The sequence below is a fragment of the Eulemur rufifrons genome, chromosome 16 (assembly GCF_041146395.1).
Source record: "Eulemur rufifrons isolate Redbay chromosome 16, OSU_ERuf_1, whole genome shotgun sequence".
Lineage (NCBI taxonomy): Eukaryota > Metazoa > Chordata > Mammalia > Primates > Lemuridae > Eulemur > Eulemur rufifrons.
In genome coordinates, this window is record NC_090998.1 from 90,512,775 (window position 1) to 90,526,666 (window position 13,892).

General features: G+C 43.2%; 1 protein-coding gene across 1 annotated transcript in view; it reads left to right on the forward strand.

Moving 5' to 3' along the window:
- The first annotated feature begins 717 nt into the window (after positions 1-717).
- Positions 718-13,892, forward strand: part of WBP2NL (WBP2 N-terminal like) — a 29,971-nt gene continuing 16,796 nt past the window's right edge. The window contains exons 1-4 of the mRNA XM_069490938.1: positions 718-779; positions 7,788-7,896; positions 8,145-8,286; positions 8,661-8,753. Of these exons, the coding sequence (XP_069347039.1) occupies positions 718-779; positions 7,788-7,896; positions 8,145-8,286; positions 8,661-8,753 (406 nt within the window). The remainder of the gene's footprint in view (positions 780-7,787; positions 7,897-8,144; positions 8,287-8,660; positions 8,754-13,892) is intronic.

A 13,892-nucleotide genomic window follows, 5' to 3' on the forward strand; every position in this document is an offset into this window, starting at 1 on the left:
TATAACATGATGAGGGCAGGAACTGGAGTGGCATCATGACACTGAGATGAACAGAACTGAAATGTGAGTGATAAAGCAGTTCAGTGACCATAAAATGTCACTGCTAGAACAAACCTAAGAGCTCTTTTAGTTCAATGCTTTCATACAGATACAGAAACTGAAGTCCAAAGAGCTTAATCACCTCGCTCATGGTTCCCCATAGCTGCCACCACAGGATAGGGACTAGACCTCAATGTTTGTTCCACTGCTTCACGCTATTCCCATTGTATTTCATTTGTTCTAATAAGTATTGTATTTTAAAACAAATTTTCTGAAGTCAGGATATATTTACAACGGATGGCATGTCAGTTTATTTGGCAACTTTTTTCTCAGTGGTACATGAAAAAAACGATGCACCTTATACTTGACAGCATCTTAAATTCAATGAAACGTAATAGTCACGAAGGCAGCGGCCACGAGGGCAGGTGGGGTCGATGAAGCCACTCACCCACCACAGCCCTCTACTCTCCAGGGGCGGAGACAATTCCCTGGACCCGCCCCTTCCCATCAGGGGCGTGTCTCAATCCGGACTCCGCCTGGCCCTCTGACCGCTGCGCCCTCACGTGACCAGACGCCTCGCCCACTGACTCCTCCCCCTTGCGCCATAATCTCCGCCCTCCCCTTCAGAGCCCCCGCCCCTTCCCATCTGCGGGGCGGTGGGAAGGGGCCCGAAGCAAGATGGCGGTGAACCAGAGTCACACTCGGGACCGCCGCGGGGTCATCATCGCCTATGGTGAAAGGTGCCTGAAGGAAAGCCCCTGTTGCTGTCGGAGGAGGGAGGATAGGGAGGAGAGGAATGGGGTAGACCTGGCGGCTCGCAAGCTCTCAGCGAATCAGGGACTTTTCCGCCTTTGGGGGCGTGGCACGATTGGCCCCGCCCCCGACGTTTGAGAGCGCACCTCCTCCCAGGTGTTCGGAATCTCGAGATCGCGCAGGCGGGAGCGCGCGCTCTGGCACGTGTGGAGGGCGGGCGCGCGGAGCAAAAGGCGCGTGTCTCCTCAGAAGCGAGTGGGAGTGGACTGGCGGTGCTGAGCGGTTGGCCTCAGCCGGCTCGCGGTGTGGCTGCCGTTGGGAGCGCGCGACTTTGTAGGGTGATGGCGGCCCTCCCCCGACTCCTAGGAACAAGGTCCGGAGCTTTGGGGAGACGAGAGGGTGGAGGAGGTGGAGTGCGGATCATTCTAGAAAGATCCCGAACTGTTGGACCCCCCCCCCCCCTTTCCTGCCGAACTTTCCAAAGCCCGCTTTCCCCTTCGCCCCAACGAGGGAGATGTCTGCTCCTACTTTATTCCTGACAGGACCAGTCCAAGATCGGGAACAAAAAGGAGGGACGGCTGGGCGGAATGAAGCGCTCCGGGCCTCCCACGGCGCTGTGGGGTTTGCCCCAGCCACCTTGCGCGGGGCGGTGCGGGCCTCTAGCTCCTGGCTCTTGCCTGGGTCAGGCTCAGGGGGCCGGGGTGCGGGCGGGGCGCGGGGGAGGCCACCCTCGCCTCTGGGGCACACTCGAGCACCAAGGCCTCCCTCCGCTCCGCTCCCCTCCTTCCCACCTCCCCCCCTTTTCCCACAGTCATTTTCAGTCTCCCCAGCTGTGCAGTTCTGAATTCTGCTCCTCTTTCTGCTCTAACTTGCCCTCATTTTCCTTTTCTCCCTCTTAGCAGTGAGACTCTCAAGCCCAGTGCTGTGCTCTGGTGAGACGGAGCACACCACACCCAGGTCGGTTTGAATGCATTTGTCAGGAAGATCCAAGAAGACATTACCAAATGCTGATGTCCAGATCTTTTTCCTATGCATCCTTCCCCCAGAACGTTTTCTTGACAGATTTATTCAGGGCGTTAAATCTGGTTGTACATCCTCACTTGGTTCCAAAGTACCTCTGCTGATTCGTTCAATTTGGTCGTAGGAGACGGTTATTCGCCACTCTGACCGCGATATCTCAGGGCGCACTGTCTGAAAGGACTTTGACCTGTGCACCTGTCATTCTGTGCTGTGAAGCCATTTCTAATCTGGTGTTTCAGTGTCTTCGCACTCGGGCTATGTGTGTCTCCCTGCTTTGCCGTTTGTGTGTTGGAAATGGTGAATGAAGCATGTTTTTTAAAAATTAACTATGGCCGGGCGCGGTGGCTCACGCCTGTAATCCTAGCACTCTGGGAGGCCGAGGTGGGCGGATCGTTTGAGCTCAGGAGTTCGAGACCAGCCTGAGCAAGAGCGAGACCCCACCTCTACTAAAAATAGAAAGAAATTATATGGACAGCTAAAAATATATATAGAAAAAATTAGCCGGGCATGGTGGCGCATGCCTGTAGTCCCAGCTACTCGGGAGGCTGAGGCAGTAGGATCGCTTGAGCCCAGGAGTTTGAGGTTGCTGTGAGCTAGGCTGACGCCACGGCACTCACTCTAGCCTGGGCAACAGAGTGAGACTCTGTCTCAAAAAAATAAATAAATAAATAAATAAATAAAAATTAACTATAACAGTAGTGTCACTAAAGTTGGTATTCAACCCCCCACTGCTAAATTTGACTGGCTTTAAAAAAAAAAAAAATTAACTATAACAGGAAAACTGATTTTATGGTCCTTTGACTTATCTTTATGGGGTCCAGTCTGTGCTCCTGAATACTTAATAATAGCATTTATTGCACACTTAAATATGCTACACACTGTTGTAAGAGCTTTATACTGTACTTGTAACCACTGTATTTACAATGAGGATCAGTACCGTTTCCCTCATTTCACAGGTTTCCCTCATTTCACAGGTGGGAATGCTTAAACAAAGAAGTAATTTGCTCAACATCGTTAGGCCAGTGCGTGTGGCAGAGCTTGGGTTTGGATTTGAATTTAGGTACTGTGCATTAACTCCTTTACTCTAGGTGTTCCTCATAAAAGAAAAGGACTGTTTCTCTGCGTTCTCCTTACCAGATAAGGCCCTGTTAGTGCTTTGGCTTCCTGCATAGAAACTACTGTAAAGAAATAGCTTGGGAGGGACAAGTTTGGTTCTATGAGGGGTCTTCAAAAAGTTCATGGAAAAATGCAAATTATGAAAAAACTGTGCATGGATTTCAGAATCCTTTTCCATCAAAATAAACTTGTACTAACTTGTTATAACATGTTTGAACAGGATCTAGTTTGAGACACTGAGAAGGATAAGACACCAGTTTGAAAAGAAACCCCTTTCAGAGCAACATGAATTTTGCTACAATTGAAGTAAGAACAAACATCAAATTTGTGGTGAAACTTGGGTGGAAGAATGGTAAAATCAGAGATTGGTCAATGGGGCCAAAAAATAAAAAAATGGTGAAATCATTGATGCTCTGTCAAAAGTTTATGGGGACAGTGCCCCAAAGAAATCACCAGTTTACAAATGGATAACTTGTTTTAAGGGAAGAGACAATGTTGAAGATGTAGCCTGCAGCAGCAGATCATCCACGTCAATTTGCAAGGAAAAAATTCATCTTGTTGAATTGAAGAGGATGGTGATTAACAGCAGAAACAATGGCCAACACCATAGACACCTTAATTGGTTCAGCTTACACAATTCTGATTGAAAAATTAAAGTTCAGCAAACTTTCCACTTGGTAGGTGCCAAAACTATTGTGCCCAGCTCAGTTGCAGACGAGCAGACCTATCAATGGAAATTTTAAACAAGTGAGATGAAGATCCTCAAGGGTTTCATTAAATAATTGTCACAGGAGATGAAATGTGGCTTTACTAGTGCTATCCTGAAGACAAAGCACGATGAAAACAATGGCTATAAAGAGGTAGAAGTGGTCTAGTCAAAGCAAAAGCAGATTACTCTAGAGAAAGAGTCATGGCAGTAGTTTTTTGAGATGCTCAAGTCGTTTTCCTTGTTGATTATCTGAGGGGACCAAACAACAATAAAATCTGCTTATTATGAAAGTGTTTTGAAAAAGTTAGCCAAAGCTTTAATGGAAAAACATTTGGGAAGGCTTCACCAGAGTCTCCACCGTGGCAATGCTCCTGCTCATTAAACATTCCTCTCATTAAACAAGGGCAATTTGGGGAGTTTCTAGGGGAAATCATCAGGCATCCACCTTGTAGTCTTGATTTGGCTCCTTCTGTCCCTGCCCACCCCCCCCTCTTTTTTTTTTTTTTTTTTTTTTTTTTTTTAAAGAAATGGGGTCTCATTCGTGTTGCCCAGGCTGGAGTGCAGTGGTACAATAGTAGCTCACTGCATCCTTGAATTTCAGATTTCAAGGGATTCTCCTGCCTTAGCCTTCTGGTTGCTGGTGCATGTCACCATGTCCAGCTAATTAAAAAAAAATTTTTGAGATGGGGTTTTGTTAATATTCCCCAGGCTGGTCTCAAACTCCTGGCCTCAAGCAATTCTCCAGCCTCAACTTCCTGAGTTGCTGAGATTGCAAGTATGAGCCACCACTACACCTAGCTCTGTTGTTTGTTTGTTTTTATAGTAGCCATCCTAATGGGTTTAAGGTGATACTTCATTGTGGGTTCAGTTTGCATTTCTCTGATGACTAATGTTGCTGAGAATCCTTTCATATGCTTCTTGGCCATTTGTGTATCACCTTTGGAGATACATGTTCATTCAAGACCTTTGCCCATTGTTTAATCGGGTTATTGATTTTTTTGTTTGTTGAGACAGAGTCTCACTCTGTTTCCTGGGCTAGAGTGCCGTGGCATCAGCCTAGTTTACAGCAACTTCAAAATCCTGGGCTCAAGCGATCCTCCTGTCATTGAGACTCCAATGTTTCAACTACTGTAGCCTTCACCAGAATTTCTATTTGGTTCTTTTTTATAATTTCTCTTTCTTATTGATATTCTTCTTATTGATATCTCACAATCGTGAGACATTTTTCTCATTATTTCCCTTAGTTATTTAGACATGATTTCCTTTAAATTTTAGAGTATATTTAAAATAGTTTATTTAAAGTCTTACCTAGTAAATCCAATATCTGGGCTCCCTCAGGGACAGTTTCTATTAATTTCTTTTGCTCTTGTGTATAGGCCATATTTTCTTATTTCTTTGCATGCCTAGTGATTTTTCTGTTGTTGTTGAAAACTGGATATTTTTAATATTAAAATGTAGTGACTCTGGAAAGTAGATTCTCCTTCTTCATCAGGGTATATTGTTGCTGCTCATTGTAGCTGTTGTTTAGTGACTTTTTGGACTAACTTTGTAAAGTCTGTATTCTCTGTCATATGTGGCCACTGAAGTCTCAGTTCTGTCAGCTCAATTGTCAACTAGTGATCTGACCAAAATTTCCTTATATGTCTGAAACAACAACAAAAAATTTCCCAGCCTTTGCCAGTAGGGTGTGTGTGTGTTGGAGCATGAGTGTGCCTTTATCACTCAGCCAGGCAGTTTACAACTCTGCCTTAGCCTTTACTTCTTGTTTGGGTAGAGTCTCATTGTCAGCCAGAGGTGAAAGCTTAGGACCTCTTCAGGTTGGTTTGTTTGTTTGTTTAGCATGAACCCAGCCCTAGACAGTATGTGTGTGGCTTTCTAGATTCCCAGGAACATGTGTGGACTTTTCATATCTTTTATTCCTCAGTGCATGTAATTCCCCAGCCTTGCCTCTCAAATTTCAGTTTGTCTACTTTTTGCCCCAACTGTCATCCCTTGCCCCAGACAGCAGCAAATAATACATATGCCTTGAAATATTTTTGAGAAATGCCCCTGGGTAGCTTTGTCAGTCCTGGGAAAATTCTAAACTAGTGTCTTTTGAGCTAATCCTTCAAGGAGCCGCCAAACAGGTTAAAACAAACAACCACAATTTTTGAGAATAAATCTGTTCTGCTCCTTCCAGTACTTGGTACCTATACTTGAAATGTAGATTGATGTGTTCAGAGCTGCTGCCAAGCGGGGCAGTGGGGGATGATACCAGAGTCAGTTAAAGCTCGCTTACTGAGATTCAGCTGTTTTTGTCTTGTTTAAACGTTCTCATAGTTGCTGTAATTTTTTGATTAGATTCTAGAGTTCTGAAAAATTTAATTTGATTCTGACAGTTTTTGCCAGTTTATTCATTGCTTTTGTGATTGGACTGACATTTGGAGTTTCCTATTTCACTATTTTTGCTGATGTCCTATATTTTCATGATGTTTTAAAAAACCCTTCCCTTTTTATTTGTACACTATCACTCTGGTTCTTTTTACCTTACATCAGGACTATTTTAGGAACTCTTAAACTGATCTCTCCAATATACTATCACCTTCTTGATCATGTGATTTCCCTGCTGAGAAATCTGAAGTTCACAGTTCCTCCTTGTCTATCAAATGATGTCTTTAAGCTCTAGTCCCAGCATGGCTTTCCAACTTTATCTCACTGTTGTTCCTAACCTCATTCCCACACTATGTTTTGATGATGCCATACCAATAGGCTTCTCCCAAGTATTCAGTTTGATTTTCATTATCTGCTGCTGTACCTCCATTAATGCTGTTTGCTCCCCATCTGAATTGTCGCCTACCCTCACCTCTGCCTGCTGAACCACACTGCCCATCACTTAAGAATCAGCTCAGAGTGCAGCCTTTCTATGAGGTCATTCCTAATTACTTCAACCAAAACTAATCTCTCCTTCCACTAAATTGCTATGACATTTTTATACCATTTACATTATGTATGTCACATATTGCTTGGATTATGATCTGTATTCATGTTTTCATTCATTCATTTATTTTTTTTTTTTTTAAGAGACAGAGTCTCACTCTGTTACCAAGCTAGAATGCAGTGGCGTGATCATAGCTCACTGTATCCTCAAACTCTTGGGCTCAAACTGTCCTCCCACTTCAGCCTCCCAAGTAGCTGGGACTATAGGTGTGTGCCACCATGTCTGGCTAGTTTTCTTAGGCTGGTCTCAAACTCCTGGCCTCAAGGGATCCTCCTGCCTCAGCCTCCCAAAGTGCTTGGATTACAGGCATGAACTACCATGCCTGGCCTCATTTATGTTTTCAATAAATAATTTAGTAGCACCTGCTGTTTGCTAGGGTTACAGTGGCAAAGAAGGCAGACATTGTCCCTAATAATCATTAGGGAAGACATTGAACAAATAAACACATATATATTATAATAGTTATTAAGAAAGAAAAAACCCAACAGGATTCTATGATTGAGAATAAGATGAGTCCAAGTTTTCCAGGTTAAGAGTGCAGGGAGAACCCAACAGCCTGAAGGAACATGTCAGAGGTTGCTAGGGCAGTCTGCATGCCTTACCTTCTCTACCAGAGTCAAAATACTTCCAGGAGCACAGTGCTGTACACTTACTGCATGAGAAGCATGAGAATTAATGAACAAACATTGAGAATAGGAGTATGTTTGACAAGAAAAAAATAAATTTAATGCTAAAGAGGGAGAAGAGTAAGAGTGAATTGTCAGAGAATAAGATCATTTGAATTCTTTTCTAAAATTATTTTTACAAATTTATTTATTTATTGGGGCAAGATCTCACTCCCAATTAGCTAGGACTACAGGTTCATGCCACCACCCCTGGCTGATTTTTAAATCTTTTTTGGTAGAAACGGTCTCACTACGTTGCCCAGGCTGGTCTCGAACTCCTGACTTCAAGCACTGTTCTTGCCTCAGCCTCCCGAAGTGCTAGGATTGCAGATGTGAGCCACAACACCCAGCTTGAATTCCTTTCTATTTCAATAAAATAGTATAATAGTAGCAGTAGCAGCAGCTAACATGAGTGCTTACCCTGAGATAAGAACTGTGCTAAGAGCTTTATGTATATCATTTTATATAACTTCTAAATTGTGTTCTGTCTGCCTGTCCTTTGCCACAGTCTCTTGATGCAGTCTCCAGATGTGGAACTCTCCTTCCCACAGCAACCAGAGGGCTCCAACCTCTTTAGTGGTACAAAGAGGGGAACGTTGGTTCTCACTTCATACCGGGTAATTGCTGCTTTTACTTTACTCTACTGATTAACTCTGCATTTGTTTTCCTTAAAATGGAGGGAAGTTAAACATTGACTTTCAAAGTGTTTTAAAACATTTGCACTTAGGGATTTTCCATGTTGAGGGGCAGTGGAAGAAAATGAGTGATGGTTCTCAATTAGGCCAGGATGCCAAAGCAGCCTTGAGCTTGCTCTTATAGGTCTCAAATTCTGCATTCCTCTTCCAAAGTTTCTTTCCTTGCTTAGGTGATTTTCTTGACTTCACGCTCAGTCGATGATCCCATGTTGTCTTTTATGATGCCGTTTGACCTGATGAAGAACTGCACCGTTGAACAACCACTCTTTGCTGCAAACTACATTAAAGGAACTATTCAGGCAGCTCCATATGGTAAGTGTTCCCTTTCAGAAGTGTGCTTTTTTTTTTCCCCCCCCCTCAAAATCTTCTAGAAGATTTAGGATTCAGATTTGGCTCATGTTGGAGTTCAAATGAAAGATACCTTGATTCTTTGGGCAGTCCTTTATTCATTTTTTTTTTTTTTTTTTTTTAAGAGACAGAGTCTTACTCTGTCACCCAAGCTGGAGTGCAGTGGCATGATCATAGCTCACTGTATCCTCCAACTCTTGGGCTCAAGCTGTCCTCCCACTTCAGCCTCCCAAGTAGCTGGGATTCCCAAGTAGTTGCTTCTTCGGGCAGTAGCAGCTGTACCTTCTGTTGCCAGCTGTACCAGTCTCTTAGTGAGTGTGTGCCATTTCTCCCCTCAGGTGACTGGGAAGGACAGGCTACTTTTAAACTAGCCTTCAGAAGAGGAGGTGCCATCACATTTGCCCAGTTGATGAGCAAAGCTGCCTCTGCTGGTGAGTGATGCTGTTAAAGATATTAAGTGCTTTGGGGTTTTAAGGCTTGTGGAATTGAAGCAGGACTTCTACTCAGCCAAGGTTTGCTGGCCTCTGCAGTTAGGCAGTTGGTATTTGCACATGTATTCAGCAGGCATTTCCTGAGCATACCTATTATATGCCAACTACCACACTACATCCTGGGAATACAAAGATTATTCAGTCCCTTGCTGTCCTGAAGGAGCTTACAATCTAGTGGGAGCTTATGATCAGACATCTAAATGACTGATTATACCTGATAGTCTTTTGTCCATTTATTTATTTATTTTTTTTTTTTGAGACAGAGTCTCACTCTGTTGCCCAGGCTAGAGTGAGTGCCGTGGCATCAGCCTAGCTCACAGCAACCTCAAACTCCTGGGCTCAAGCAATCCTCCTGCCTCAGCCTCCCAAGTAGCTGGGACTACAGGCGTACGCCACCATGCCCAGCTAATTTTTTCTGTATATTTTTAGCTGTCCAGATCATTTCTTTCTATTTTTAGTAGAGACAGGGTCTTGCTCTTGCTCAGGCTGGTCTTGAACTCTGAGCTCAAACAATCCACCCGCCTGGGCCTCCCTGAGTGCTAGGATTACAGGCGTGAGCCACCGCGCCTGGCCTTTTTGTCCATTTAAATACTGGTCTCATATCCATTGACCAGTCTCTTCTTCAGGTCAGGTAGCCCCAGTTGCCTTAGCTACTTTTCCTCTGGTATGGCTTTTTTTTCTTCTCTCTGGCCTTGCCTTTGCTTCTCTTACGTTTAGTCTTTGTCTTCCATGAGAGGAGAGATGTACTGTCAAGTCCTACAGCACTGATCTAATGGATGCACCAGAGAACTCTTTCAAACTTAGACTACAAACAATCCTTTTCTGTTATATTTTTATTCAGTCTAGCCTCACTTCATGCCCCTCACTCTCTAACCTTTTATACTCTAATCAAACTGGGGTTCTTTGTGCTTTCTCTCTCTTATCTCTGAGTCTTCGTGCTATTTTCTCCTGTCTGGAAAGCTTTTCTCTTTTCTCCTTTGCCTGGCACTCACAACTCCAATCTAGTTAAGACAAACACAATCTATTAGAGACAGATATATACAGATATATTATCATATCTTGTGGCACATGCTGTAATAAAGGCATGGACAAAGTGCCAGGAACATCCAGAAGGACAGAGTAAAGTTTCTAGCTTAGAAGACGGAATGGATCATGATGCTAGAAACCATGGTCAACACTGTAAGTTGGAGAGGAAATTAGTTAAAGTTTAGACATAATAATACTGGCTAACATTTATTGAATATTTACCATGTACTGTTTGAAGCCCATTACATGTGTCAGTTTCACACTCACAAAAACCTTATGATGTAGGTGCTATCATTATTCCCAGTTTAAAGCTGGGGAAACTGAGTCAGTAATGTATATAATTTTCCAAGGCTACATAGGCAGCAAGTGATGGAGCTAGAATTTGAACCCTAATCCTACCCTCTTTCTCTTTTTAAACTTTTTATTAAAAAATCAGATCTGGCCGGGCGCGGTGGCTCACGCCTGTAATCCTAGCACTCTGGGAGGCCGAGGCGGGTGGATCGCTCAAGGTCAGGAGTTCGAGACCCCGTCTCTACTAAAAATAGAAAGAAATTATATGGACAACTAAAATATATATATACAAAAAATTAGCCGGGCATGGTGGCACATGCCTGTAGGCCCAGCTACTCGGGAGGCTGAGGCAGTAGGATCGCTTAAGCCCAGGAGTTTGAGGTTGCTGTGAGCTAGACTGACGCCACGGCACTCACTCTAGCCCGGGCAACAGAGTGAGACTCTTTCTCAAAAAAAAAAAAAAAAAAAAATCAGATCTATGGAAAAGTTGCAAGAATATTACAATGAACTCCCATCATCTATATTCACTTATTATTAACATTTTCCCACATTTGGGTGTTTTTTTTTGTTTTTTTTTTTTTTTGAGACAGAGTCTCGCTGTGTTGCCCAGGCTAGAGTGCCATGGTGTCAGCCTAGCTCACAGCAACCTCAAACTCCTGGGCTTAAGCGATCCTACTGCCTCAGCCTCCCGAGTAGCTGGGACTATAGGCATATGCCACCATGCCTGGCTAACTTTTTCTATATATATTTTTAGCTGTCCAGATCATTTCTTTCTAAATTTTTTTTTTTTTTTTTTTTTGTAGAGACGGGGTCTCGTTCTTGCTCAGGCTGGTCTTGAACTCCTGACCTCAAGCGATCCTCCCGCCTCGGCCTCCCAGAGTGCTAGGATTATAGGCGTGAGCCACTGTACCCGGTCCCCATATTTGCTTTTTATTATTTCTTTCTTTTTTTTTTTTTTTTTTGCTTTTGTTCTTGCTGAACTATTTGGGAGTAAGTCACAAAGATCATTTCCTCCATTCCTAAATATTCAACTGTGTATCTCCTAAGAACAAGGGTATTCTCTTGGCCGGGCGCGATGGCTCATACCTGTAATCCTAGCACTCTGGGAAGCTGAGGTGAGAGTATCACTCAAAGTCAGGAGTTTAAGACCAGCCTCAGCAAGAGTGAGACCCTGTCTCTACTAAAAATAAAAAAAAATTTAGCCGGACAACTAAAAATGTATGTAGAAAAAATTAGCTAGGCATGGTGGTGCATGCCTCTGGTCCCAGCTACTCGGAAGGCCGAGGCTGGAGGATCGTTTGAGCCCAGGAGTTTGAGGTTGTTGTGAGCTAAGCTGATGACATGGCACTCAAGCCCAGGCAACAGAGTGAGACTCTGTCTCAAAAAAAAGAAATTAAAAAAATATATATATTCTCTTATCTAACCTCAGTGTACTTATCAAATTCAGAAAATTTAATACTGATACAATACTATTATTTAATATATAGTTTATATTCAAATTCAAATGATTGTCCCATTACTGTTCCTAATTCTATTAGCACCTTCTACCTCTAATCCAGAATCTAATTCTGTATCACACATTGAATTTAGTTGTCCTATTTCTTTGGTCTGCTTTAATCTGGAACTCAGCCTTTCTTTGTCTTTCATAACATTGACATTTTAAAAAGAAATCAGGCTTATTGTTTTATAGAATGTCCCTTCATTTGGGTTTCTTTGTTTCCTCATGATTATATTTAGGTCATGCATTTTGTCAGGAATACTACATAAATGATGTTGTGTTCTTCTGAACATACACTCTTAACCCCTATGCCATATTAAGGGTGAGGTACATGGGGACGCTAGAGGGTACTGGACATGCAATTTGGAACTACAAAGATGAGCTGCATCTAGAGACTGATTTATAAATCCTTAGCACACAGGTTGTCTCTGGAGCCATGTGAGTGATGGGCTTCTTCAGTGAATTGAAGATAGAGTTGCGAGGGCCCTTAACGTTTAACAGAAGGGACGAGAATGAGTGGTCTGCAAAGATTGAGAAGGGGCTGACTGAGGTGAATGAGGAGAGTCAGGAGGTGAGTTTACCATCCCAAAAGTCAAGGGAGGAGAAAGTTTCAAGAGATATGGGTGATCATCTGTGTCAGCTGCTTTAGGGATGTTTGGTAAAGTGAAGACTGAAAAGTGAGCATTGCCTGTGGTAATTAGAGTTTGTTGATTGTAGCAAGAGAGATTTCAGCAAAATGCTGGAGAAGAAGGATAGTGGAAGAACCACATTACAGGAGGTTGAGGAGTAAGAAAATTTTTTACAGTTACCTTTAATGATAAAGATGGAGAGGCCAAGAAGTTCAGAAGCTGTGCCCAACCCACAGCTCGTTGGTAGTCCAGAGGGCAGACAGCATCTGGAAGCCTGAAACTGGATAACAAAGTATCCTGGAAGACAGAGTACAGTTATGGGAAATTCAGGGTCTGGGGACACTTGGAAGTCTAGTCCTTCTTTGCTGCAGACGGCTGGGGAACTCAGGATGGTTGCATACTGGGTCTTGAATTCACTCTTATTTTTGGCCTCACAGTACTGAGGAGGGTTTATTTTTTAGGGCTAAGCGTCAGACAACTTCAGGGGTTCTTCTTTGTGCGCTCATTAAGATCTGCTTCTTGGCCTACAAAGCTAGGTTCAAGGTCCCAGCAGTTGCACAGCCACTTGAAAAGGACTTAGCCGACTTATATAAACTTGGCCCAATGTCTGGAACTGCTCTCGGTCTTCTGATTATATCATGGCTTAGAGGTAGGAACCTAGTCCTCCCTCCCACAAAAAGCTGGGGCTGTTAGATCGACTCCCTTGAGGTCCCTGGAGTTAACCACTAATCATGCTTTGTGATCCTTTGACCAGGAAAGATTCCCTTACTCTCTGCAGAGTTGGTATGTTAAGGCTCTTTGATTTATGTTTTTAACTCGTATGTGTTGAGTACCTATTGTGTGCCAAATAATAGATGAGATACTTGGGAACACAACAGTGAACAAGACATACGTAGTCCCCACCTTTATTAAACTTATAGTGAGAGTCATGTACAAAATAAGCAAACATGTAAGTGAATAAAGTAATTATTTATTGTGGCGAGTACTACAAGGGACACTGATAAGGTATTGAAAAGGAGGGTAATGGTGTAAGGAGGGCAACTTTAGATTTATAGTGAATTGGTTGGGATAATGCTAGCTGCCAAAACAGATAAACCCTAAATTATCAATACTTAAGGCAGTAGATATTACTGCTTACAAAAAGGCCCATCAGTAGGGGCAGGAGTGGGCTTCGTTCCGTTGTTGGGACCGAGGGTAATAGAGTGTCTGCCATCTTTAACACATGGCTTCCATGGCCTCTTTTTATAGCTAGCAGAGAGGAGAAGAGAATAAAGATTTCATCTGGGAAGTTTTCGCAGGCCAGGCCTGAAAGCTATGTATATTACTTCTGGTCACATGCCATAGGCCAGAACTCAGTGTGGTAGGCTGACGATGGATCCCAAAGATATGTCCGTGATCTAATCCTTCGAACCTGTAAATGTTACCTTATTTGTAAAAAGGGTCTCTGTAGATGTAATTAATTTAAGATTTGAGACTGCAAGATTACCCTGGACTATCTAGGCAGGCCGTAAAAGCCATCACAAGTGTTCCTGTAAGAGAGATGTAGAGGGAGACAGAAGTGCTTTCTTCTGTACCACACTGCCCTTACATTGGTCTTTAATGGGTGTATCTTGTCAATTTGATAGCATCCTCACT